The 23,867-nt window shown below is 53.6% G+C and overlaps 1 protein-coding gene across 1 annotated transcript in view; it reads left to right on the top strand.

Moving 5' to 3' along the window:
• WWC3 (WWC family member 3) overlaps positions 1 to 23,867 on the top strand; it is a 72,851-nt gene that overhangs the window by 14,824 nt on the left and 34,160 nt on the right. The window contains 4 exon segments of the mRNA XM_037512729.2: positions 7,486 to 7,595; positions 9,555 to 9,758; positions 18,126 to 18,202; positions 19,189 to 19,268. Of these exon segments, the coding sequence (XP_037368626.2) occupies positions 7,486 to 7,595; positions 9,555 to 9,758; positions 18,126 to 18,202; positions 19,189 to 19,268 (471 nt within the window).

Here is a 23,867-nt window from a genome sequence, read left to right as displayed (position 1 = left end):
CCAGGCCTCTCAGGAGGTGGTCTTCTGCCCCGCCCCCCACGGAAGGCACCCCAGCATTTGTGGGGGAGACGTGGAGCTGTGCGCTTTTGTTGTTTCGGTTCCTTTGATGCTGTCTTTGCGGTTCCTTTGGTCGTGTTAACGCAGCGGGCCGAGGCTTTCCACTCGGAAGCACCGAGTCGCCAGCCGATTCCCTGCCTCTCGCGTGGCCTTAGTTCCAAAGGGTGGCTGAGAGCGTGGCTCAAGCACGAGAAGGTGGGAGCACCGTTCTGGGGGCTGTGGGCGGAACTTTCTCATGAAAGAAGTTCTCACCTGCCAGGAAGCTGGGCTTGGGGGCTGGAAAGGGTGGGGCTCCCAGTGTCCTCGGCTTCAGCTTCGGCTTCAGCTTCGGCTTCGTAGGGATCACTGAGAGGAAGGCTGTGCTGCTGATGGGGAAGTTTCCTGCGGGGCCCTTTCTCCCCTGGGGGCTGTCTGGCTCCCGGCTTCCCAGGGCTGAGGCCTCCATCTTCCCTGTGCCTGGTTCTTCCTCCCGCCTCCTTCCACCCCAGCTCGCCATTTGGGCCCCCCTTCCACGTCTCCTGCTGGTCTACAATCACTTCCTTTCCCGCTGCCGCTGGCAACACACACAGGGACTCCTGTGAACACATTTTGAGGGGCCGGAAGGGAGAAGAAAAAGAGTCCCTCCAAGGGACTCACTTTCATAGGTGTGCACGTGTCTCATTAAGTTCCAAGTTCAGGTGACAGGTGGTTTTTTGTGAGGTCCAACCTCGCAGCGAGAAAAGCCAATGAACATCTGTTTCGAAGACCCTGGCCAGCTGGCTCACGCGTGCCATGCGCTCTCCGGCCCCGCTGGCAAAATCGAGGACTGTTTCAGAGCCACGTTTCCCTCGGATAGGGAGGCGCTGGCCTGGGGAGGGTGTTGGCGTCACTGCCCACTCGGGGCACAGGTGTGGAGGGGACACGCTGGGCTCGCGCATCTGCTCGGCACTGTCCCCCCTCGCCAGGCCCAGCAGTGGGGCTCGTCCTCGCCTGACTTCTCTCCCGTTGCTGCGCCCGCACCTGGCACGTGGCAGTGCCCGGCCACTCCCCACAGTGGATGAATCATTATTGGATCACAGTTCTAAAGGTCTTAAAACATTCAAAGTGGAACTGTCAGTTTGAAAGCTGAGGCTGCCTACAGGAAGCGAGCTCGGGCTCCCCAGAGGCCGGTCCTGGGGTCCTGGCACCGCCTGGCACCCCCCCTGCACCCCCCAGCCCCCCAAGCACCAGGAGCTGGAGGCAGAGGATGCTGTTGACCTTCAAGCATCTCACACAAGCGCTTCTCATCCTGGACTTCGACTTTCAAATGATCTAAAGGGCATTTAGAAACAGGCTCGTGCGCCACGACGTATGGGTGACGTCCAACTTCCTGGGTGCAGCCAGACGGCCCCGGGGACTGCAGTGTAGTTGGGGTGACAATCTGGTCGCGGGATTCCATTGGGCTCCCAGGAATGAGCGAGTATTTACTTATGGGTGATTTCCACCCCTTCAGCGACTGGGCGCATATGCCTTGACCTTGGAACCTTAGGTTGGGAGAGGGGAGAGGGGAGAGGCAGGGGAGAGGCTGTGAGAGCCTGTGTGGCATTGCTGGGGCAGTGCTGGAGAGTGGGTAGGGCTTGACGTTCCGCTGACCTTGAAGGGAATTTGTATTTGTGTTGAATGGCTTCCTCCTCTGAGCTCCCACAGTCCTCTGCTTGTGCCCCTGCCTTTGAGGGAATTTGGCTGAGGCAATTGGCGGGTTGTGGCGATTTGTTACTTATTTGCTCCCAGCCACTGAATTCCCTGAGGTTAACTGCTGGCTCCTAGCGTCTCAGGAGCCTACCCGCGGTGAATATTTAAACAAGTGAAGGGCACTTCACAGTGTTCTCAGACCTTCTCCTCGGGTGGGGTCCCCAAACTCTCTCATCCTCAGCCAAGATTACATGCCTGAGGGGGCCTTCCTGGGGGCGCAAGGGGTTAAGACACAGCACTATGAAGCCACTGCAGCACGAGTTCGATCCCCGGCCAGGGAGCTACCCACATGGCGCAGCAGACCTCTCCTGTCTCCCTGCTGATCCCCTCAGCAGTGTACTTCGGTCAATCTGCCTGTTCTGTACCCCACTCTGTCTCTGGTGAATCCTCTCACCACCCCCACATCTCTGGTCTGTACCCCAGCTCATGTATGCATAAATAAATAAATCTTTAAAAAAAAAAAAAGATGACATGCCCGAGACTGAGCATCATGTATACCCAGCTGCGTGCCTGCCTCTGCTTGGCAGGGCCCACTGTACATACAGACTGTCTTCTGGGCCGTTCCCCGGGAAGGATTTTCCTACCCCTGTGCCTCACTTTGGCATGGCGGGAACAGACTCTCAGATGCACACCTGGACGGGGCCCCCAACCAAATGGCCAGAGGTCAGAGGTAACAGGGAGTGCTGGGGTCTGTGGCAGGCCAGCAAGGGGCGCCTTCAAAAGGGGATGGCCCTGACTGGCTGTGGCCAGTTTCTGTCTTTGTGGACTGTAATCCCTGTGTGTCGGAGTTTCTGATCTTCTAGAGAGTTTGGAATTCAGGAGTTTAAAATGAAATCTCTGTATTTAAATCTCTGAGGGCCAGCCCCGCACACTCCAGAACAGGTGAGCAGGCTGAGTGGGCCCTGGGTGAGTTTGGAGTCGCACACCTGCAGCTCCGCTTCTTGGCTTGACTTTCTCCGAGACAGGGAAGCAGGACAAAGTCAGTGGTGGCCACTGACTTGGGGGCGTGGGAAGGAGAGAGGCGAGGACGCCATGCTGGGTCCTGGGTAAACTCCCCCTTTCAAAAACTGATAGTTTATTTTTATAGCACGCCCGTCGCATGCACCTCCCTCCCTGCAGCTACTCCTGCGTTGGGGCGCCTTCTCCAGTCATTTCCTCCTTTGGCGGACAAAGGAGCCCGAACGAGGTGATACAGCAAGTAACTGCCTCGTTACTCTTCCCCCCGACCAGTTACCAGAGCCGTCCACGTTCTTACCACGCCATGTGAGACGGACTTTAGCGGCCTCGCGAGGACAGGTCTGTTTTGGTTTCACCCCGTCCGCAGCGCCTAGGCCGCCCGGGGGTGGGAGATGCTCAGCGAGTCGCTCTGAGTGATGGGTGGCGCACGCCCATTATTGGCTCCCAGTGGGGCCTGTCTCTTCGTGACTGTACCCAGCGCGTGAGGCGCCGCTGTGTGCCTCGAGCTCTACACAGCTTAGCTGGTGGTGTTGGTCGTGCAACCGTTGACATTGGCCTGGATCGTTCTGGGGGCTGTCCTGCGTACTGCACCTTGGCTCCTACCCACCCCTGCGCAGCTGGGACAACCAAAGATGTCCCTGGACAGTGTCAGGTGTCGCTGGGAAGCAAAATGGCCCCTTGTTGAGAGCCGCTGAGCTAGTGGGCTTAGCGAACAGAGAGGTGACGACGCATTTTAGGATTTTCAACCCTCAGATACAGGCTGCTTGGAGGAAATATCTTACTGAACTGTTGTTTGTGCTTGTGCCCCTCCCTCCCTGATTCACCCCCTCTTCTTCACGGGAGACCAGGGTCCTCCCTCTGCCATTGACCCTGGAGCAGCGCTGTCATAGAACATTCTGTGTTGGAGGTAGTGCCTGCCTTGTCCAATATGGCGGCCACATATGTTTCTTGAGAACTTGAACTGGGACTCCAGTGACCGTAGAGTGAACTTTTCATTGTATTTGATTTGGATAAATTTGACTTGAAATAGCCACATGCGGCTGATGGCCCCCACAGTGGGCAGGGTAGGAAAGGCAGTCTCTGGGACACCCCCAAATGGCCCACCCTTTCTCAGTGTGGCCCTGCTGAAAATCAGATCAACAGCTGTCTGAGGACACTGCTCTGGTTGTTGTGGGGCTCCTCCTGAGCTTGCCTCCTTCTGTTGCCTCCCAGCTTCCCAGCTGGGAAAGTCATCTAGGGAGCTGAGACCTGACGGAGGCCTGGAGGAATTGGACTGCCCTTCGGCTGAGGCCTCCTGAGTGTGTTTGCCTGTAAGTCCTGTGGGGTCCGATTTGGGGATTCTGGCTTGCAGGGGAGGCCTGATAAGAGGAGGGGGTTTTCCTTTAGTTTCTTTTCAAGAGGCACATCCCTCCTGTGACACAGGCCGTCCTGACCTGGTCCTGCCCCTTTGGAGAGCGTTGGGGGCCTGGTGGTGGAGAGCCGTGTACACCACAACCCTCACTTTATCTGACGCCCATGTCTTCTTGGGGAGGCTGCTTTTTGCCCCACCTGTACTCGCCTGCATGGCTATGCCCTCCTCTGCCTCCCTGGGCAGCTTAGAGGTGGCCCCGCTGCGCCTCTTCTGGGCCTTGAACCCTTGTTGGTGGAAGCCTCCCAAGCGCCCCGAGTAGCCCTGTCCCCGGCGTCTTCCCCGGGGTGGGAGCTTTGGGAGGAGGGTTCGGGGAACCGGGCCGCGGTACTTTTGATTCTGTGAGGGCAGCATTTGGGGTGTATGTGTCGATCCATGGCTTATTTCAGATCCCAACCCGCAAAAGAAGGGCTTCCCCAGAGTGTCCTGCTCCTGCCTCCTTTCCCGGCCGTTACTTCATCCGAGCGGAGGGATGACAGAATGTCTGAATGTTTGAGGACTTTCCGCAGTGCCTTTGTTCGAGGGCTGGGTGACACAGGCGAAGCACCATCTATAGAGTGGGATTCTCTTGCCAAAAAACAAAAAAACAAAAAACCGATCAGACTGCAGAGTTCTTGCTGGGCGGTAATTAATGCAAAACGAGAGCGGGCAGTCAAGCCCCTTGGCTGGGACTGAGAGGCCTGGCGTGGGACCCCGCGCAGAGGGCACGGAGCTAAGGGGAGGCCGCAGTGGCGGTGCAGCTCGTGGTCGGAGCGGCAGGCCGGTCCAGGCTCGCCCCTCACCCCCACCCCGTGATGCCATTTCTAAAGAATGTCATTGTTCGGCCTCTTCGCTCCTCTTGGCCAGTGTGGATTTCCCTCTCCCATTTCAGTTGAATTTACTTCTTCCGCCCATTGTTATAATTTGTTTCTTTCCCCCCCAAATCCTTCCTCAAAACCTCCCCTTTTAATTTTTAAATATCCCTTCCTGTCCGTCGTATTCGGTAGTAAGCCAAGAACGAAACTTTTGTGATACTGTATTTGATTTTTTACAGGACTATTTTCAGTCCCTCCTCTAGTTGTCCGGGCACCTTATACAGGGTGAGGCGGCGAGCGCCCGCGACGCCCCTGCGACACCCCCGCGGAGCCCCTGCGGAGCCCCCGCGGAGCGGGCCTCATGGAGGCTCAGGCCGTGTTACCTCGCAGCAGAAAATGGCTCATGCGTGCTTAGCCTGGAGCCATGGCGGCCCTGTTTCGAGAGTGTTCGCCCAGGGGTGGTTGCTCCTGCCCGTGGCTCTGGGGACCCTCTAACTCTTGCTTGGGGCCCCTTCCCCCAGTTCCACGGCTTCTCCACGTCTCCGATACCCCCTTCCGCGTGTGGGTCTCACCCCTTGGCGGTGTGCCCCTGAACCCAGCTTCCTCTTGGTAACATGGCGGCAGTGGTCTCAGGCCCGCCTCCTGCGCGGGTGCGCCTCGAAGGGGCGTGTGCCGCTCCCTCTGGCTGTTCGCTGGAGCTGCTGGGCGGCAGGTGGCAGGCCTGGTGCCCACCCCCCCCCAGCTCCGCTGGCAGCTGCCAACCATTGGAGGCCAGAGCGGACTCGGGGTCTCCTCGCGAGGGCCCTGCAGAGCTCTATGTCCAGGATGCCATTCCCAACTCAACAAGCCTGAGTTTCTGATGGCGCCCAGCACCTTTTCCTTCCAACCCGGATGGGGAAGCCGCGCGTGAGGAGCCGCCAGGTGCTCCCTTGGTCCAGTCTGTTCAGCCTCAGCCCCTCACATCTGCTCCAGCGTGTCCCGTCGAGACAGCGCCGCCTGCAGACAGCTGTAGGATGCGGTGCCATCTGTGCACTGGCAGACTCCGTTGGCCTTGTCAAGCAAGTCTTGCCTCTGTGCCCTGGAACCCCCTTCCTGGTGGCCAGGCCCCCAGTATGCAGTAGCTCAGAGGTCGGCTTGGTCAGAACAGAAGGGTCAGAACAGAGGGGTATGGGAGGTCTTTGGAGCCGTTTCCTTAAGCTTCGGCGCCTGCTGAACTGCCGTCCTTCCTTCTAAGGCAGGTGTGACTCGGCTGGCCACGGCGTGCTTGCTGCAGTGCGCTGGCCCCTTCGGGACTTGAATCTCATACCCCCTGCTCATCCCTGCGTGACTTGGGGCCAGGCCGCTGTCACACCTGTGCTCCCCGGCCTGGTTCTTGCAGGCCCCACTTCTCGTAGCTGTGGCCTTTGGCTGCATCTTATTTGGGAGGCTCTCGCGGCGGCCTGCTTGACCCTCTCTCTTTTCCTGTTTTGACCCTCACTCTGGCTTCTTACAACCATAAGCTTCGAATGCAGAAGCCTCGCTGTCGTGCTGGTTCTGACGGGGTCCCCAGCTCTGACTGCTGCCAGGAGAGGCAGAGCCGTGTCGTCCAGCTGGAACATTTCACGTGTTCGCAGTTCACACTGGTCCCCCGGGTCTGCCCCTGGCTGTGGTGTCTCAGTTGCCCATGGCCTGGGCCTGGCCCCGAAGGCGTGGGAGGATTGAGCTGGTAACATTCAGCTTATCGGGTCCCATGGGTGCCGGTCAGTAGGCATTTATAGAGCACCATGGGCATCGCCTGCAGACTGTTCTGGGTGTGGCCGCCCGACCCCAGCGGTCTTGTCAGTCATGTCCTCCTGGGGCGCGGGGTGGGGGTGGGGGGCTCTACTTAAAGGACCCTGTCTGGAAACCTTTTACCTTATCTAGCTCTGCATCAAGCCGAGGTCCCCGTTGTCAGATTTGCCCCTAACAGAGAGGGCTGCAGAGAAAGTGCTTTTGTTGCTTTTCCCCAGAAAACAAGAAGGAGGCTTTGCCACTTGGGGTTCCGCTGGGTCAGGACGGCAGGCTGCTTCTCCCGGGCATCTCCTCCATTGTTACTGGGCGGGGCTTTTCTGGGAAGGTTACTGCTTCCCTGCCTCTGGCACTGATAGTTGAGTCTTACAGATACATTTGAGAGGTTTAAGCTGGAATGTTCGGAAACTGAAAATTGAAGGGGGGGGGGGCGCAGATGTGTCTGGGAAACCAGAAGAAAACAGAGGCGCGCTCCCAGCTTTGCGGAAGACCCACAGCCCCTGTCACCACCTCATTAAACTCCAAGAAGGTGCTTGTTTGACCTGTTTTGTAACCGTCTGTGTCTATTCTCGTTGGTATTTAAAGTTGCCCTTTGAGACAGTGATGCTTTTAATTGTGAGTTTACCGATACTGTTACTACTGGTTATTATTTAGGCAAAGGTGGTGAAGCAGAAGCAGTTCCTTAACCAAGATAATGTGTGACTTTACATTACAACCAATTCTGGAGTCGGTTCAGCAAACATATGAAATGAACCTAGTCCTCAAATTTGTTTTCCCATTTTTATTTTGCAGGATAACAAAACCATTGACCTTTGCTGATTGTGTTGGGGACGAACTTCCTTTAGGATGGGAAACTGTCTATGATAAACAAATTGGAATTTATTACATGGACCACATAAATAGTAAGTAGTGTCACATTTGAGTTATTACATGTGATTGAATTTTCATGTTGATCTCAATGAAGTTGAAAACTGTAGAGCTAAACAATCGGTACTGTTCGATGAGGCAATTAACTGGATTTTACAAATATAATCTGCATTTTTCTTTAGCGGAGTCTTCTGAGAGGACAGTAGGTGCACGTTTACCTCGCTGTGTCTTGCTCAGGACAGCGTGGAGTCTATTGAATAGAGGCTGCTGATATCTGATATAAGGACACATTTCCTGGGCAGTCTGCACGCAGAAGAAAATACCTCTCATAACGAGAAGGTTGTTTCTTGCAAAATGGAGCATTTAAGTTCTTGGAATAATAAATGCCCAAGTGGTATCTTAACTTCATTTTATCTTATGCATTGAATCTTCCTTAGCCTTAGCACGCCAGCCATGTTTGATCTTTGTGAAGGGAGAAATGCTGTAAAAACCAGCGGTGTGGCCAGGCTTCTTACTGCTTTGTTTAGAACACTGCTTCTCAGCCTGGATCGGCTTTGCCCCTAGGGACTGGGTGATGCTCGAGGCAGTTTGGATCCTCAGGCCCGGGAGAGGTGCTGCAGGCACCCGAGGGGCGGGGGGAGACCCGCACGCCGCTAGCACCCTACAATGCACAGTGCACAGGGTGCAGCCACCACGGAGAGTGAGCCGACGCCATGTGGCCATCGGGCCGAGGGGGATGCTCCCATTTCTTTCCGGATCTGCCCGCGTGTTTCTCTCTCTTCACTACCATGGACAAGAAGCGGGGCCTTAGCTCATGTCTGGCCTAAGTGTGGGGAGGCTGGCACGGCCTGAAGAGGCTCGATGACTACCTGTGAGTGGTTTCCAAGCTCCTTCCCCACCCGGTCCCGAGGTGCCTCTTGTCTCCTCAGCGTGAGCAACTCGGGTGGGTGTCTTCTGGACCAGTCCCCTGGTTGTCGCTGGCGAGCGGGTCGGCCTTCAGAAGCCTGGGTGGCAAGACCGTGGGCTTCCTGGCACGTGGCGCCAGTCTTGCTCTCAATTGCAGCTCCTACCATGGAGATCAGGCCTTCCGTGAGACAGCGGGCTGGTACTGCCCGGCCCCGCTCCTCCCAGGCCGCTTTCCAAGTGGTAGGAGGCCTTCAAGGTGGATCTGCCACTCCCTGGACTGGGGACAGTGCTGAGGCCCAGTGACCTGGTGCTGTTTGTGAGTTTATTTGAGGTGTCTGGCATCTGGGCTGGCCTTCCCAGCTGCTGGCAGGCTGTTTCCATAGGCGAGACCCCTCTGGCAGGGGAGGGCTGTGCCCTGCGCCAGGGCACACGTGCATCACCTCTGTGGCCAGGTGCGGCCTTCCCAGGCCCAGCTGTTGTTACTGTGCGCCCTAGGCATCTGCCTTACACAACCCTTCTGGAAGGCCTGCCGCTGAGCCCAGGACCCGTTCTGGCTCGTCTGTCTCGTAAACCCAACCTGCTCATCCTCCGTGCCCCCTTCTTCGCTTCAGGGGATCCTGCTCGCCTGCCGGCTTGCTGAGTCACCACCAGCATTGTGGAGCTGCCTCTCTTTGTGGAGCTGGCCACTATCTTTAGGCCCTGGGGACACAGGCAAATGAGCCCCAGTCTCCACCCTCCAGGTTTCCACACAAGACTCTAGAAGTGACTGTGAGCCCTAAAACTGAGTAATTGCTGAAGACTTTTTCCTGGCCAATTAAATCATGGGGCCATGGGGAAAAACACCAGCTTTGGGTCAGACTACCTTTCTCCTCTGGGATCTTCAGAGAACCTAACTCTTGGTAGCAGATCTACAGTCTTATCCTTTCCACCACAGATATGGCAGTAGAAGGAGTCCCACGCTCTAGGAGGGCTCTTTCGGTAGACGCGTCCACGGCGTGCAGCCTGGCAGTTAACTCATTTCCTGTCGACTAGTTACATGACCGCAGCCGTCACTTAAGTCGCTCATCTTCTTACCCTTTTCATTTCAGAACTGACCCAGATCGAGGACCCCAGGGAGCAGTGGAGGCGAGAGCAGGAACGGATGCTGAAGGAATATTTAATTGTAGCCCAGGAGGCTCTCAATGCCAAGAAGGAAATCTACCAGATTAAGCAGCAGCGGTTCGAGCTGGCTCAGGAGGAATACCAGCAGCTGCACAAACTCTGTGAGGACGACAGCCGCTCTTACGCCAGCTGTGAGTTCACTGTCTCCTACGGTTGACACGCGGGATGCTAAAAGCATCTCTGCTAGGCTGTGTGCAGACACTGAGTTCTATTCGGGCACGGCAGCTTCCTAAAGCCTCTAATCGCACAGTTAGGTGATCAGCAGTCCTCCCTGGGACCAGATGGTTATACGGTAGCCGCTTCCTTAGCAAGTGTTTATCAAGTGCCGGCCTCGCGCCCAGGTTCTGCAGCATGGGGGCGCCTAAGAAGGAAAGGTCCCTGCCCTCACGGAACTTACATGTAGGCCATAAAGGTGGTTGACGAATGAGCACACAAACAGATTTTGAGGAAGTGGTGTGAAACACCCCCGGGTCCCGTGTGCGTCAGTGTGGAAAAGGTTTCACCTGGAGACTTGGGTGAGTGCGGCTTGCTGTGGGGGAGCCTGGGGAGGGCCACACATCGTTTTGCTGCACCCGGATGGAAAGACTGCACAAGTGCATTATAACATTAGCTGGGTCTCAGGTGTTCATCATGGAGAATCAGCATGTGTATAGACGAAATTAAATTCACCACCAAGAGTCCAAATCTGTCCTTTCCATACCACAGTCACCTTTTCCCCAATTTACCCTCCCCTTTCCCTTCCTTGTGGTAAACACTTACTGCTCCCATAGTATTAAATTTGTTTTTTTTTTTAATTTCATCTGTTTATTTTCTCTATATGCTACATGTGCATGAAAGCCTATGGTGTTTCTTTTTCATTTCACTAGCATAATACCTTCTAAGTCCACCCATGTTGTTGCGGATGGCAGGATTTCATCTTTTTTATAGTTGTGTAGTATTCCACCATGGACTAGACCAGTCATCAGTTGACGGGCACTTGTATGGGCATCTTTTTTTATTGCAGCTGCTGTTGAAAGTAAGCCATACAGGCTGTGGAGAAGCCAGGTGGGGTTCCTCTCTGTAATAGGAATTTAAGATATTTCTGTTAACTCCAGAGCATGCCTGGACTCGGGTATAATGGTATGTTGTTTGCAGGTTATCTTATCTCTTGTTCTTTAGATATTGGTGCCACTAGTTTTTGTTTTGTTTCAAGTGTCCATCTAAATATGAGGGATCAGCTCCATGTTAATTTGTGGAAGTTGGTTTCTTATCTCCATGATTTTGTTTTCCCGTAATATCTTTCTCTAAGTTTGTTATCAGGATAAAACTGGCCTCATAAAATGAATTGGGAAGAGTTTGTGTGGGATTAGTATTAATGTTTTCTTAACCATTTGATAGACTTCACCAGAAAAGCTGTCTGGACCTGGAGCTCTTTGTAGGAATGTTTGTAACTGCAAAGTCAATACTTTGAATAGATATAAGACTATTTGGATTTCCTATTTTTCTTGATATTTGTGTTTTTCAAGGAATTTGTCTGTTTCTTCTAATCTAAAAGTCATTAAACTTTTCTATGAAGGGTCACATAGTAAATATTTTAGGGCCTTTGTCTCAGTCACAGGTACTCGACCTTATTGTTTACAATGCAAAAACAGCCAGAGACAATATGTAAAAGAATGTATGTAGCTTATTCTGATAAAAACTTAAAAACAGGTATAACATGCTGGATTTGACCTGCAGGGATTTTGCCAACTGCTTATCCAAATTGTCAGGTTTGTAAGGTTGGGTATAGAATTGCCTTATTAATTCTATTAATTTCTGGAGGCTCTGAGGTGGTGTCCTCATCCATTCCTAATATTAGAAATATGTGTCTTCTCTTTTCTTTATCGGTGTAGCTGAACTTTTATCAATTGAATTTATCTTTGCAATGAACTGACTTTTGCTTCCTCCCCCCGCCCCACCCACCATTTCTTGTCTCTTTCCTATTTTATTGACTTCTCTTTATTTTGTGGTTCTATTTGGTTTGACTTTAGTTTGGTCTTCCTTCTCTAGCTTCCTAAAGTGGAAACTGAGATAATCGATTTTAGACCTTTTTTATTTTCTTACATAGTTGCTAAAGGTATACATTCTCCTCTAAGTACAACTCTCATTGCATCCTACAAATTCTGGTTTTTTTCATTTTCATCAAGTTCAGATTACTTTCTCATTTCCGTTGTCATTTCGATTTTGACCCCATGGGTGCTTTAAAAGTAAATTGTTGGGACTTGTTCAAGATGTTATGTTGTCAATTTCTAGTTTGATTCCATTGTGGTTGGGAAACTACACTAGGTGTGATCTCAGTCATTTGTATTCTAGTGAGATGATTTTTCTGGCCTGGTATGTGGTCTCTCTTGGTGATCTCCTGGGATTGAAATCCCGTGGGCCTGGTGCCCCAAGATCATACCTAACTGAAGAAGGACATAGCAGAAAACCTTGGCAAGGAAGTTTCTTGCCAGCGATTTAAATGGACAGTTGAGCCAGGAGAAGTTGTGTCCTATGGACTGGCTACTACTGGCTCAAATATAGGAAAATCTGAGAGCAGGGGCCACGAGGGAGGAGGGCACAGGAGCTGTAGGCGAGGACTCCCCGGCGTCAGTTTCCACGGCCCCAGTTTCCACGGCCCCTCACCAGGGCATTTGGGCAGTGGGAACGCTTGCATTCTTGCTGTGCTCCACGGGGGTTTATTCATGCTCAGTAAAAGAGACACAGCCTTTGAAATGCATGGGGCAATGTCAGGAGAGGAAGCAGACGACTGTGGTGTGGACCTGAGATGCAGCGAGCTCATCACATTCCATTCCCAGCCCAGCCGGAGTCTTGAGTAGACACAATCTCGGCATCTGTTGGAGCAGGTAGCCTGGAGGCCAAGCTGGGCCTGCCTGTTTACAGGAAGGGCTGGAGATGCCAGTGGATCCTGCTGGGGCCTATCAGCTCCTCAGGGAAAAGACTCTGACTGGAGCCTGGGAACAGAGCCAAGGTGTTCATCGGGGTGCTGCTGTCCCGGGGTTTTGATCAGGCGCGTTCATTTTGCCGTTTAGCCTGAACTAGCAGTTCCAGCGAGGAAAGCTTTGTTAGATGGGGCTCGAGTGAATTATTTCTGGCCACAGGATGAAGTTCAGGACAGAGATCCTGTTGGCTCAAATCATGATCTAACAGGTGTCTCCTGCAGAGGGCCGGGCCCGCGGCTCTCACGCCGCCCAGAGCCCTCCCCGCGATCGTCATCCCAGGCAGGAGGCGTTGCCTTGTTCTGCTGCTGGGAACAGAATAACATTTGGATTTATTTCCCATCACTTCCTTCACTGGCAGCGAGTCAAAGTGAAAGGAAGCAAAATGGAATGAGCTGGTGTTTTTATACGCATTGTTGTGATTGCAGCATTGTGAATAGGCCCGTGCTGTTACTATCCTCGGTCACGGGGGAAACCGAGTGTTGAGCAGGCTTAATGGCTTCCTCAAGGTTGTCGCCCAGTAAAGGGTAGAACTTGGATTTGAACCCAGAGCTATTAGGGTCCGAGCTTCAGTGCTCCGTCCTGTTGTGGTTCCTAGCCATGGGAGAGGCAGCACTGAAGAGCCAATGGTGTTTTGGAATACCTTGCCCTCCCGTGCCAAAGTTATCTAGAAAACCCATTATAAGGTGACACGGCCTCTGGCAGTGTGGCGACACTAGGGGGCCAGTGGGAGGGAGACCACGTTCTACTTTGTGACTTTCTCCTGGCCCAGCTGGGATCGTTTAACTCTCATGCTGTTCTCACCAGACTTGTCAGGCGCCTGGTATTTGTGTGCGCTGAGTGTTGGGGACACCGTTTATCCCCAGTGGCTGACTGTAGGGGCAAATGAGGCAACAATGGTGAGGAGAGTAAGGAATAGAACTTCCATTTCTAATAGTGGGGCAGAAGGGGGCGGGGCATGCCTCTTGCCCATGCCGTTCACACATTACCCCCCCACCCCCCCGAGTGTTGTGGAAATCACCAGAATAAAACTCCTTTCACTGCAGAGGAAAGCTTTTGTGTCAATATTGGGCCATCTGGTAGCCAAGAATATCTAGGCCTGACTGTCTTTGGCCCTGACCAGAGCAAATTCAGATGCTTTGCTGGGTTTGAGCACAAGTGTCCCCACAAAAGTAAGAGACTCCGCTCTGCTTTATTCATGTGAAGCTGTGAGTGAGCTGCCCAGTGCCCGGGCCTCTTTCGCGCTTTCTGATTGCACCTGCTCTGTAGTGAATTAGTTCTGAGATCCACTGGTACCTTTTCTGCGGCTCTATTTTGTGGAGCTTCTCCTGCTTCTCCATCACAGGGTGCGCTCCTGGCCGCCTGCCTCGTCACACTAGGTACACACACTGTTTCAGACACATTTTCTCTGGAGTTAACGCTTTCATGCTTTCTGAGAAACTCAGGCCTTCAGATGTGCTCAGATGAAATGTGTGGCCATTTGCACCCCAGTTTTTGAGAAGAACTCCTGTCTGGGGTAAATGATAGAGCCACAGGTTAGCAAAGTACATAAGGCTGGGGGCTAAGTGCTGTCCGCTGGGGTGTTTGTCAGTAAAGTCTATTGGAACACAGCCGCGTTCACCCACTTTTTGTCTTTAGCGGCTACCGTGTCAGAGAGTCCAGACAGAGCTGCATGCCCACAAAGCCAAGAGTATTTGTGATCAGGACCTTTGCAGAAAAAGTCTTCCACCCCCGGCCTTCGGCCTTCGGCAGTGCTTTTCAACCCCGGCATCTCCTCACGGGATTCACAGTGCTCCTGCTGCCTCGGCCCTGCCCCCAAGGATTTAAATTTTATTGGCCTTGGGTAGGGCCAGGGGTGTTTTCAGCTCCCCGTGTGATTCCCAGAGCCAGGATCCACTCGTGGAGCTCATCTGCCACCTTGTCTTCCAGCAGCCGGAAGAGAACTTGGTTATCCTGGCCCCCAGGAGCCAGTCACCAACAGTCTCTCTCGGTGGCTGGGAAAGAGCCGGCCTTATCTCCCATGAGAAAGTGCTGACCCGCCCTGGATTCTTGGGGTAGGTGGTGGAAGCCTTGACCTTATCAGTCGGCAGTCCTGCCAGCATTCTTTCTGAGGCCCCAAGCCCATCCCACAGCCAGCCTCCCGTCCTTGTCTGCTGCAGCGCTACTCGCCTCCTATCTAGGTCAGGATAAGGGCCGCAGTCCAGCCACTCCGCCTTTTGTTTTCCTTCGTGCAGACATGTCGGAGCAGGCAGGAGCCGAAAGGATCACGTAGCTTTCCTCACAGGCAGCTCCATCGCAAAGGTCGCAGCAAAGCACACACACCTACCGAGAGCTAATCTCCTGGTCCTGGACTGGACTTGGTGGCATCTTGTGTCACCCTTGAGTGGGCCTTTTTGATTTTGGGGGGCCTTTGCTTATGCTTTCAAAGAAAATGCCTTGCCCGCCTTTGTGGCCTCGGTTATTTACGTGTGTGCCTTTGTTGTTGCTCCAGTAATTAGTACCTGTCAGCAGGGAAGCTGGCAGAGCTTCTGTCCTTTCTACCAATCCTCCTCGGCCCCCTCGAGTCACCCCTGACAGTGCCAGCGCCCAAGGATGTCTTTGGAGAAGGACGAGTGGTCTTTCTACACACCTGTGCGTAGGCCCTCACAGCATGGAGGAGCCTGAGTGTGAGAGACAGGCAGGCAGACAGACACAAGGACGTGTGTGTTCCCTTCTTCAGGAACCCACTGAGTGCTGAACATGCAGGGGGCGTTTGTCCATGGGCATCGGGCATGGGGGAACCAGAGGGCATTCCTTCTCATGTTGGAGGAACTAGTCTGGCTACAGGACCGTGGGTTGCTGACCCAGGGGAGCCCGCGCGCTAGACCCGAGCCCCTCTGATGGCCCAGCGTAGATCAAGTCAGTACACAGTCGTCTTTAATCTGGAGAGCCAGGAAACGCAATCATCGTCTCGCATACAGATTTTATGAGAATAGATGAAATAAACGTGAAAGGCACCCTGTAATAGCACGGCCTCGTAATTGGCATTGTAATGGTGCAGCCGAACGGCGGCCTTGTCATTACAGCATCCGGAGCGATGGTGTGTGAGCGACGCCTTCGGCTCTTTGATAGCTCTGCCCACTCAGCCCTTCACGCCAGAAGAAAGCCTCAGAGGGGTGCTTCTGGTCTCTATCGTAAACCCGGAGGTTAGAGGCATGTCTTAACAGGGGAAGAGCAGCCTGTTTCTAAGTGCTGTGAAGTGCTTGCTGTTAGCATGGGTCCCCGAGCCTTCCCTGCGCCCCAGAAGTGGAGCGCGCCGTCGAGGAGCTGTCTGCGAGTCGAGCCTATTAGGGTTTACGCTCCCGAACGTCAGCTTCTCGAGTTGCCTTTTCCCTCCTTCACCCCAAATTCTGGAATTTTATCATTTTAGAGGCCATAGCAGAGGGAACTTAGGCAAGTGGAACCAACATGAGGCTTGTTCTGTCACGTGGGGTGGCCGCCGCCGCGAGGAGCAGAGAGGACGAGAAGGCGCGCCGGTGCTGGGAGATGGGGCGGGCGCCGTGCTGACTGCAGTGGCTCAGCAGTGTCCTTCCTGGCTTATCGGGCTCCCTCTGGGACCAGGTCTCCTGGTGGGACCCCGCCCAGGGTTCTGGCAGGAAGACCCGGTGCCGGCCGCCGTGTGTTCATCCAGCAGCTCCCAGGCCCCCCATGCGTGCTGCCCGGGCTGTCCGCTCGGCCGCCTGCGGAGCTCTGGGATCAGGGCGCCCATGTGTAACATCACAGTTAACTTCCCGAGACTCTGGCGGGGCTGCTCTCTGCCCCGTGGGAGGGGCGGGGGAGGTCCCGTGGCGTTGTCTTCCTCAGCTGCAACTGGACAGGTGGGCTCACCAGGAAGCGAGGGGTCAGCAAGCCTTCCACTCCTTTGCTCATCGTCTGGGGCCCACATGGAAGGTCCCAAGCTCCCGTCTGGGAAACTTCAGGTCCCAGGAGTTTAGTGGGCAGGTTTTATAGACATGATTTCTGCCAATTAAGGGCATAGTTTGAGGTGTTGCTTTTATTCCTGGTCTTATATGAAACTGAAGGCAGGATGGAGGTTGTTGGATTTGGAAATCGATATTCTTCGTCTAAGAAAGAATTGTATTTTTAAGGCATTTCGCTCTATGTCTTCAAGAGGTTATACTTCTAAATATAAGAATTTGGGATAAAGTTGTCAAACGCTTTGCTGCTCCAGATACTTATTTCCGGTAGATTCTAGCGGTTTGAAAAGTCTGACTGATGGAGGCTTAAATAGATTTTCCATAGAGCTATTTTTTTAAAGCTGAGCCATCTGAACTGCTTGAATGAACTCTGGATGTGGTTCTAGTTGGTCTGTTAAACAGTCTTGCTGTATAAGCCCCCAGGAGCCCTCGCACGCCCTTCCCAGTGGAAAGCCGGGAATGACTGAGCTAGTTTCCGGTCGGTAGCACCAAGCTGAATGGCACTCAGCCTTTGGCACCCGGATCCGAGGAGGACAAGAAAGGCTGGTGGCCCTGCAGTCCGAGCTGGGGTCGAGCCGGTGCAGGGAACCGAGATGGCCGGGAGGCAGGGTGCTCCAGTGTGGGGCTAACTCACGGGTGAAGACCAAGCTATACCCCCACTTCCACCCCCAGGAAGGGATGGGAACCAAGTGGCTGCAGCCCATAGCCGATGGCTCCTGAAACCTAAGAGAAAGAAGACAGAAACACAGACAGAGGGCAAGGAGGTGCTGGAGATTAGAAATGACCGCTGGCTGCCAAGCTGCCCAGTGCCGGGCGAGGCGCGCAGCTTCCGTGCGCGCGTGTAGCCAGCGCCCAGCGCCCCGGCCAGCGCTGCCCCACATAACGGTGCTGTCTGTAAAGAGAGGGTGATTGAGTGCGCCGTGTGAGAAAGCACTTAGCAATGTGATTAGTTTTAGTCGCGCATTCGCCAAAAACAAGCTGTTAGAATAAAAGTGGGGGCTTGGCTTCTGTGCGTGTGGACAGACTCGGAAGAGCAGCCGAAGAGCGGCCTGCCAAATCCGAGGCGCCACGAGCAAGCGGGCCTCCGTGGTCCAGGTCTTTCAAACGTTTCCCTTCTTGTCAAAAGTTGTTCACCTGGAGAATATAGATATAAAGGAAATAAAAATAAAAATCTTTTGTAATAAAACCACTGAGAATAACCACAGGTTACTCTAATTCTCTTTTCCTGGTGGCTTCCGGTGTGCGCGTAGAAGAAAGTAAAACTGGATTCACAGCACCAGTCGCCCGCGATCGTCCACCCCTCTCAGTGGATATGGTTTTTAACCTTAACTGTTTGGCAGTCGAAGTAAAGTTGTGCTTTACCTACAGCCACATGTTTTGTGGAATTGTGTAGCTAGGCTGCATGTAAAAGTCAGGCCTCAAGCTTTGAGGTTCTGGAATGTTAATTCTGTAGGAGCCAGTGCCAACTCATACACCTGAAACTTAGAATTGACAGTTTAATATGGCAACTAAGAAGTTCCTATCTGTGTGTCTTTCTTTATTTTGAAGGATCCATTATAAAATAAACTGTTTTCCTTCTCTTTAGCCTTCTCTGGATATTCAACAAATACCAAGTACGACCCACACCAAATTAAAGCAGAAATAGCAAGTCGTCGGGATAGGGTGAGTAAAACCAGAAGCCACTTCTGCATTTTCATGTAACATCCCTTGGCCCGGTTCACGACTGCGCAGTGGTGCAGCTAGCGCCTCTGTTTTAGCAAGGGTTCAGTTACCTGGGCTAGTACTAGTCCGTTGGGTGCTGCTCTCTGCTTTTCTTCCAGTAGGAGGGGAACAGTTTCATGTTAAAACCTTACCTTACCCAACAGAGGTCACCTGTGTCCTGTTGCGTATTTCATGGGGCTAGACGCACCCCTCATTTGGAATGATATGGCAACATCAGGGCCCAACCTCAGAGTATTAGCGGGGTGTATTAGCGGGGTGCCTGCCCTGATGCAGCGTCAGCACCCGCTGTATGCCCCTGGTTGTTGTATTCCCAGAGGGCTCATTCCACGGTGGTGCTTGACCAGAAGCTTCCGATCGATGTTCCTTCCCTGGCGACACCTGAGTTCTCTGCATGCTGCCTGTGTCATGCCTGCAGTCCCCTGTCTTGGTTGCCTGGGGAGGGGGCAATCTGGTTGTGCTGCAACAAGGCCCAGGGGGAGGCATCTTGGAAAGGAACCTCCTTTCTCTTGGTGGCTCTCAAATTCCAGCGCACCTGAAAAGAGAAACACCAGGCAGTCTATCAAAGGTGCGAGCTCCCAGGCCCACCCCTGAGTTTCATTACAGGCCCGAAGTGGGCCCCAGAATCTGATCGAAGAAGCGCTCCAGTGGTTTCCTACATGCAATCCCTGGGCAGTACGGAGAGGGAAGAGGAAAGGATTGCAAAGTTTGTAATGTGTAAATCAATACCCTGAAAAAAAGTAGTTGCCAGTTTTTGTGTGTAAGCAAGGTGGTTCTTCCCCAATGGCTGTTTTGCATTGGAAACTCACAGAGAGAGTAGCTGGTCCAGTGACTTGGAAGCTAATCAGAAGCTTCGATGACAATGCTTACAACTGTAGAAAGAATTTCACACGGCTTGTTTTGGGAAAAAAAATGTGATTTGTCTTTAGCTTTCCAGATTAAAACGAGAGCTGACCCAGATGAAGCAAGAACTGCAGTACAAAGAAAAGGGGGTGGAGACCCTGCAAGAGTGAGTCACCCCAACTACAGAAGGGAGGGCTTCCCTGTGGCTTCCTGTGTGGGGTCTGGACATGTGTCCTAACGCTTCTTGGGGTTCTGCCTTTATGCTCTCGCCTGTGCCCATCATTCCCCCACCCCGGCCCCCGGGGTCGCTCTTTCCCTTGAAAACTTCATTCCTGTGAGTGGAAAGACGGAAAACAAGACCTGTGTTTCACACTCACTCACAGTTCTCAGGAGCTGCACTGTCTGAGACACACGTGGCCATTTAAATTTGAGCCCCAGTCATGTTAGCTGTAGTCTCTTGCAGTTTTTATTCTGAGGTTTTTTTTTTTTTTTAAGTTTTTTTTTAAAAAAAGATTTATTTATTTTATACAAGAACCAGGGTACAGGCCAGAGGCGTGGGAGGGTGAGAGGAATCACCAGAGACAGAGCGGGGAACGGAACAGGCAGACTGATGAAATACACTGCTGAGGGGAGCAGCGGGCGCTACAGGAGAGGTCTGCCGCGCCATGTGAGACCCTCGCCGGCCAGCCGGGATTGAACCGGCGCTGCAGAGGCTGCGGACAGCTTTAATAGCGCAGTGCTCAACTGCCTGCACCACCAGGGGAGGCCCTATTCTGAGTTTTAATTGAAGATAAATGAGGGGAAATGTGGTCCCTGCTCCCAGCGGGCCCCTCTGAAATGCTCAATTTTACCACCCTGAAGCGGATGGTCTCTGGTGGGGGCATCCTGTGCATCGTGGAGTGTTAAGCAGCATCCCTGGCCTTGACCCCCTGGATGCCAGTAGTGCATGTACACGTGCCCCCACCCCTGCCACCCAGTGGTGACAGCCCAGTGTCCCCTCGAGGGCACATTTGCTCCCAGTTGAGAGCCCCCGGCCCGCCCTGCCGAGTGTGAGCTGTGCGTGCAGTCAGCACATTCAGCGAAGTGAAGCGATTTTATACATGGTGATGTCATTGGTCTGGAAGCGTCGATTTTCTTTTTTTTTTTCTAAAGATTTATTTATGCATATAAGAGCTGGGGTACAGGCCAGAGATGTGGGGGATGAGAGGACTCAATAGAGACAGAGTGGGGAACAGAACAGGCTTCACTGGAACGTGGGCATGTGCTTCCCACACTCGGTGCCCAGGCTTCTCCGCCCTCAGAGGGTGGGCTCAGGCTCCCGCAGTGACAGACACTCTGGTGGGGGGCCGAGACCGTGGAGGGGGCTGCCCACGACTCTGGGGAGTAGGAGGTCTTGGGGCTTCGGCAGATTTGGTCCCGGTGAGGACCCACTTCCTCACCGAAGAGCTCTGGTCTCCGCTCTTTCTTCCTCACCTTATAAGGGTACGGATCCCACCCCCAGGGGCCACCCTCATGACTTCATCTAAAGTGAGTCACAGCTCTGCCCGCATGGCGACATTTCTGCCGGTGAGGGTGGCACATATGACCACAGTTCCTGTGACAGTCTAGGCGTGTGCGGGCTGGCCTGGAGGTACATGCCACCTCGCACACACGACGGGATCGCCTGAAGTGCATTTCTCAAAATGTGTTCCTTCGTGAAGGGATGCTTGACTGTACTTCCCATAGCCACCCCCCACCGAATACCATCGCATTGGGCTTAGGGGTTCACCTTAGCCATTTTGGAGGGATGTGGACATTCAGTCCATAGCAGGAATTGTGGGGTTAAGCCAGCCACGGGGCAGCTGCAGTGCAGGCTATGCAGTCCACCTTCCACAGCTGCAGGGCCCGTGTGGTCGCTGCTGTTGGGGAGGGGGCCCACCTGCTACTCGCTTGTGTCCAGTGTGCAGACGCGGTGACATTCGACATTCATCAGATGTGCCCCATGTGCTGCTCTGCAGAGGGAGGTCACGTTTGAGTGTGTTTGCCAGACACAGTGATCTCAGCTCCAGCCCAGTTGTGTAACACAGGGTTGAGATTCACTTTCTTAATCACCCAGGGTGGGCTGGGCTGATGATGCCTTGTCCATTTCTTTATTTTTTTAATTTTATTTTTTTTTTAAAGAGGCATGTATTTTTTTTTATTTTTATGATTTATTTATTTGTTTGTTTGTTTTGTTTTGTTTATACAAGCACTGGGTACAGTCAGAAGCGCGGGAGGGTGAGAGAATTCACCAGAGCCAGAGCGGGGGGCAGAGCAGGCAGAAGGACCGAAGGACACTGCTGAGGGGAGCAGCGGGCGGCAGGAGAGGTCTGCGCGCCATGTGGGACCGTCCTCTGGTGGCCGGGGAGCAGCCGGGGATCGAACCGGTGCTGCAGAGGCTGCGGGCAGCTTCGCAACCCAGCGCTCAACCGCTGCGCCACAGGGGAGGCCCCTTGTCCATTTCTTTATTAAGGACTTTACAAGCATGACGGGAGACTTGCAAGAAAGGTGAGCCGGCCCCGCGTGGAAGGGCTGGCTGTCTCTGGCCTGAGGCACAGCCAGTTCCCCTGCAGGCCCTGCGTGTGGGTTTTCATAAACCCCTCCACAAGCCTGGGGTCTTCCAGACTTTCTGTCGTCCCTTGGCTTCCTCTCCCATGACCCAGCTGTGGTGTGAGTGCTTTGTCCTGCACCGTGGCTTGCAAGGTGGGTTTCTTTAACTAGCCTTAGTAAGGACAGCTTTTTAAAAAAGCTTTGCTTAGCAAATGAAGGTTCTTTCTCAGTATCGGCTATTGGTTTTGTCACTCTTTTGGCCTTTGCTACAGCACTTCCCTCGCACCCACACCTGTCCTGTCATTCTGCCTTGTACAGCCCAGCCAGCCTTCAGACACTCGAGGCCCACAGGGGCCCTTCTGTGAGTACTGTGGCCATGTCACCCTGCAGCACTGAGGCCGAAGGGCTAGGTATGAGATGAGCAGAAAGTAGTCGTTTCATTTGGGAAGTCTTCAGAGTTGCTGGGACTAGCTAGTTGAATTCCTGAGAGGTTGCTTTCCTGCCATTTGGCCACACCTTAGCTTTCTCTCTTGACTGGGAACCACTGCTAAAGACTTCCGACTTCCGGTGTCTCTAGATAGGACTTCCTTTTAATGCGAGGCATCGTGCAGACTGGACTGCATTTCCTCTCATTCTCACTCGAGAGATGCTGATGAGGGTGATGGGGGTTTAGGGTGGCTCAGGAAGACTCCAAGGTCTCATAGGCCCCCTGAGCCTCACAGAGGTCTCCAGCCTGGCACTGCTCCTCATGCTCTCCACCACTCCCGCCATCTTCATTCCGTTACGTGAAGGCAAAGGTTAGGGTGCGACTGCAGCTTAAAACTAAACCCCCCAGGAAAACAAGCTGTGCTGGGTGCTCGAGCGAATGAGCAAACCCCTGGCCCTGGCAGAAAGGCTCCTCACATTGCTGAGAGGCAGATTCATTCCGCGGGCAAGTCATTGCCAGCCCAGGGAGCGAACGGCAGCCGTAGTGTCAGGTTCGTCCATGAAGAAGCTTATAGAAGCCAGCGCAGGGCGAGCTGTCTTCAGGCCTACAGCCACCGTGCTGTGGGTGCTGCATCTGTGCCTCTCTGCTTGCTCAAGCGTGACCCACACTTGGGGGCAGAGATGGTAAGTGTGCCCCATCGTAAGGCCAAGGCTCACTCCCTGCCAGAGCCTGGGCTTGTCTGCCCTCCCCGGAGGAGGCCAAGGAGTGGCCTGAGGAAAGGTTCTGGGTCTGGCCTGGGTCCTGGGGAAGCCAGCCCAGCTTTCCAGACGCTGCCGAGAGAGGCAGCGTTTCACAGCTGTGTCACCGTCTGTGTTGACGCTCTTCTGTGACGCGTCTTACAGGAAGGAGAGCCAGCACGGGCTCCTGTCAACTTTAGCCTTCTTGCCAGTGGAAAGCCACTGAGGGCGTTCAGGTCGGGCTTGAATCCCGCACTTCTGGATTCTTTACTGAGAATGCAACCTTGGTAACTGGCGGAGCGACTGCCTGCCCTACTGTGTGTGCTGCCTGTGGGCCCAGTGAACCCGCTGTGCACCAGGCAGCCTTCCAGGCCAGTGCCACCGACTCTGTGGAGGCGGACACCCTGCATTTTCCTCCAGCCATGCTGCCGTCCAGCCTCCTGGAACGTCCAGTGCGTTCTTTCCCAGAGTGCCTCACTGGGAGTTTGGCTGCTCCTAACATTTTCAACTTGACTTGTTTACCTTGCCCAGCCCTCCTGGCTAGCAAAGAAATTCATCACTACGGTTGGGTCCAAATGAGGAAAAAGAACCTTTTGTATTTATTTTTAAGTTTATGTTAGTTGTTGATTTTTATAGAGGGGAGCTGGCTGTGAACACGGCCTCTGGGTTAATGACAGGGCACGGGCGCCGTGATGTTCATTACCTGATAACATGGTTATTATTAAAGCCATCTTGGCCACCAAAGGAGCCTTTGCTACTGGGCTGTGCCGCCCTAAAATTTCTGGAGCTTGTTGAGAAGTTTTCTCACTGTGACGTGTTGCTGGCCTCCAGGGGCGAAGAGGAGGGCTCTGAGCTAGGTGTTGAGTTGCCCAGATGGGCTCTGTGTGAGAACGTGCCGAGTGTGCCAGTAGGTGTGGGGCGCGTTCCTCTCAGTTATTCGAGATCTCCTGGAGATCTGGAACGTGCCTCGTGTTCCATTCTGAGTTGTCCTGCAGCCAGGAAGCTCATTTGACACTTCACTCCTGAGTTTCCC

Source organism: Talpa occidentalis, unplaced genomic scaffold (genome assembly GCF_014898055.3).
Source record: "Talpa occidentalis isolate TD23 unplaced genomic scaffold, MPIMG_talOcc4v2.1 talOcc4.15, whole genome shotgun sequence".
Taxonomy (NCBI): domain Eukaryota; kingdom Metazoa; phylum Chordata; class Mammalia; order Eulipotyphla; family Talpidae; genus Talpa; species Talpa occidentalis.
Note: the sequence above shows the minus strand (reverse complement) of the source record. Positions and strands in the feature narration are given on the sequence as shown.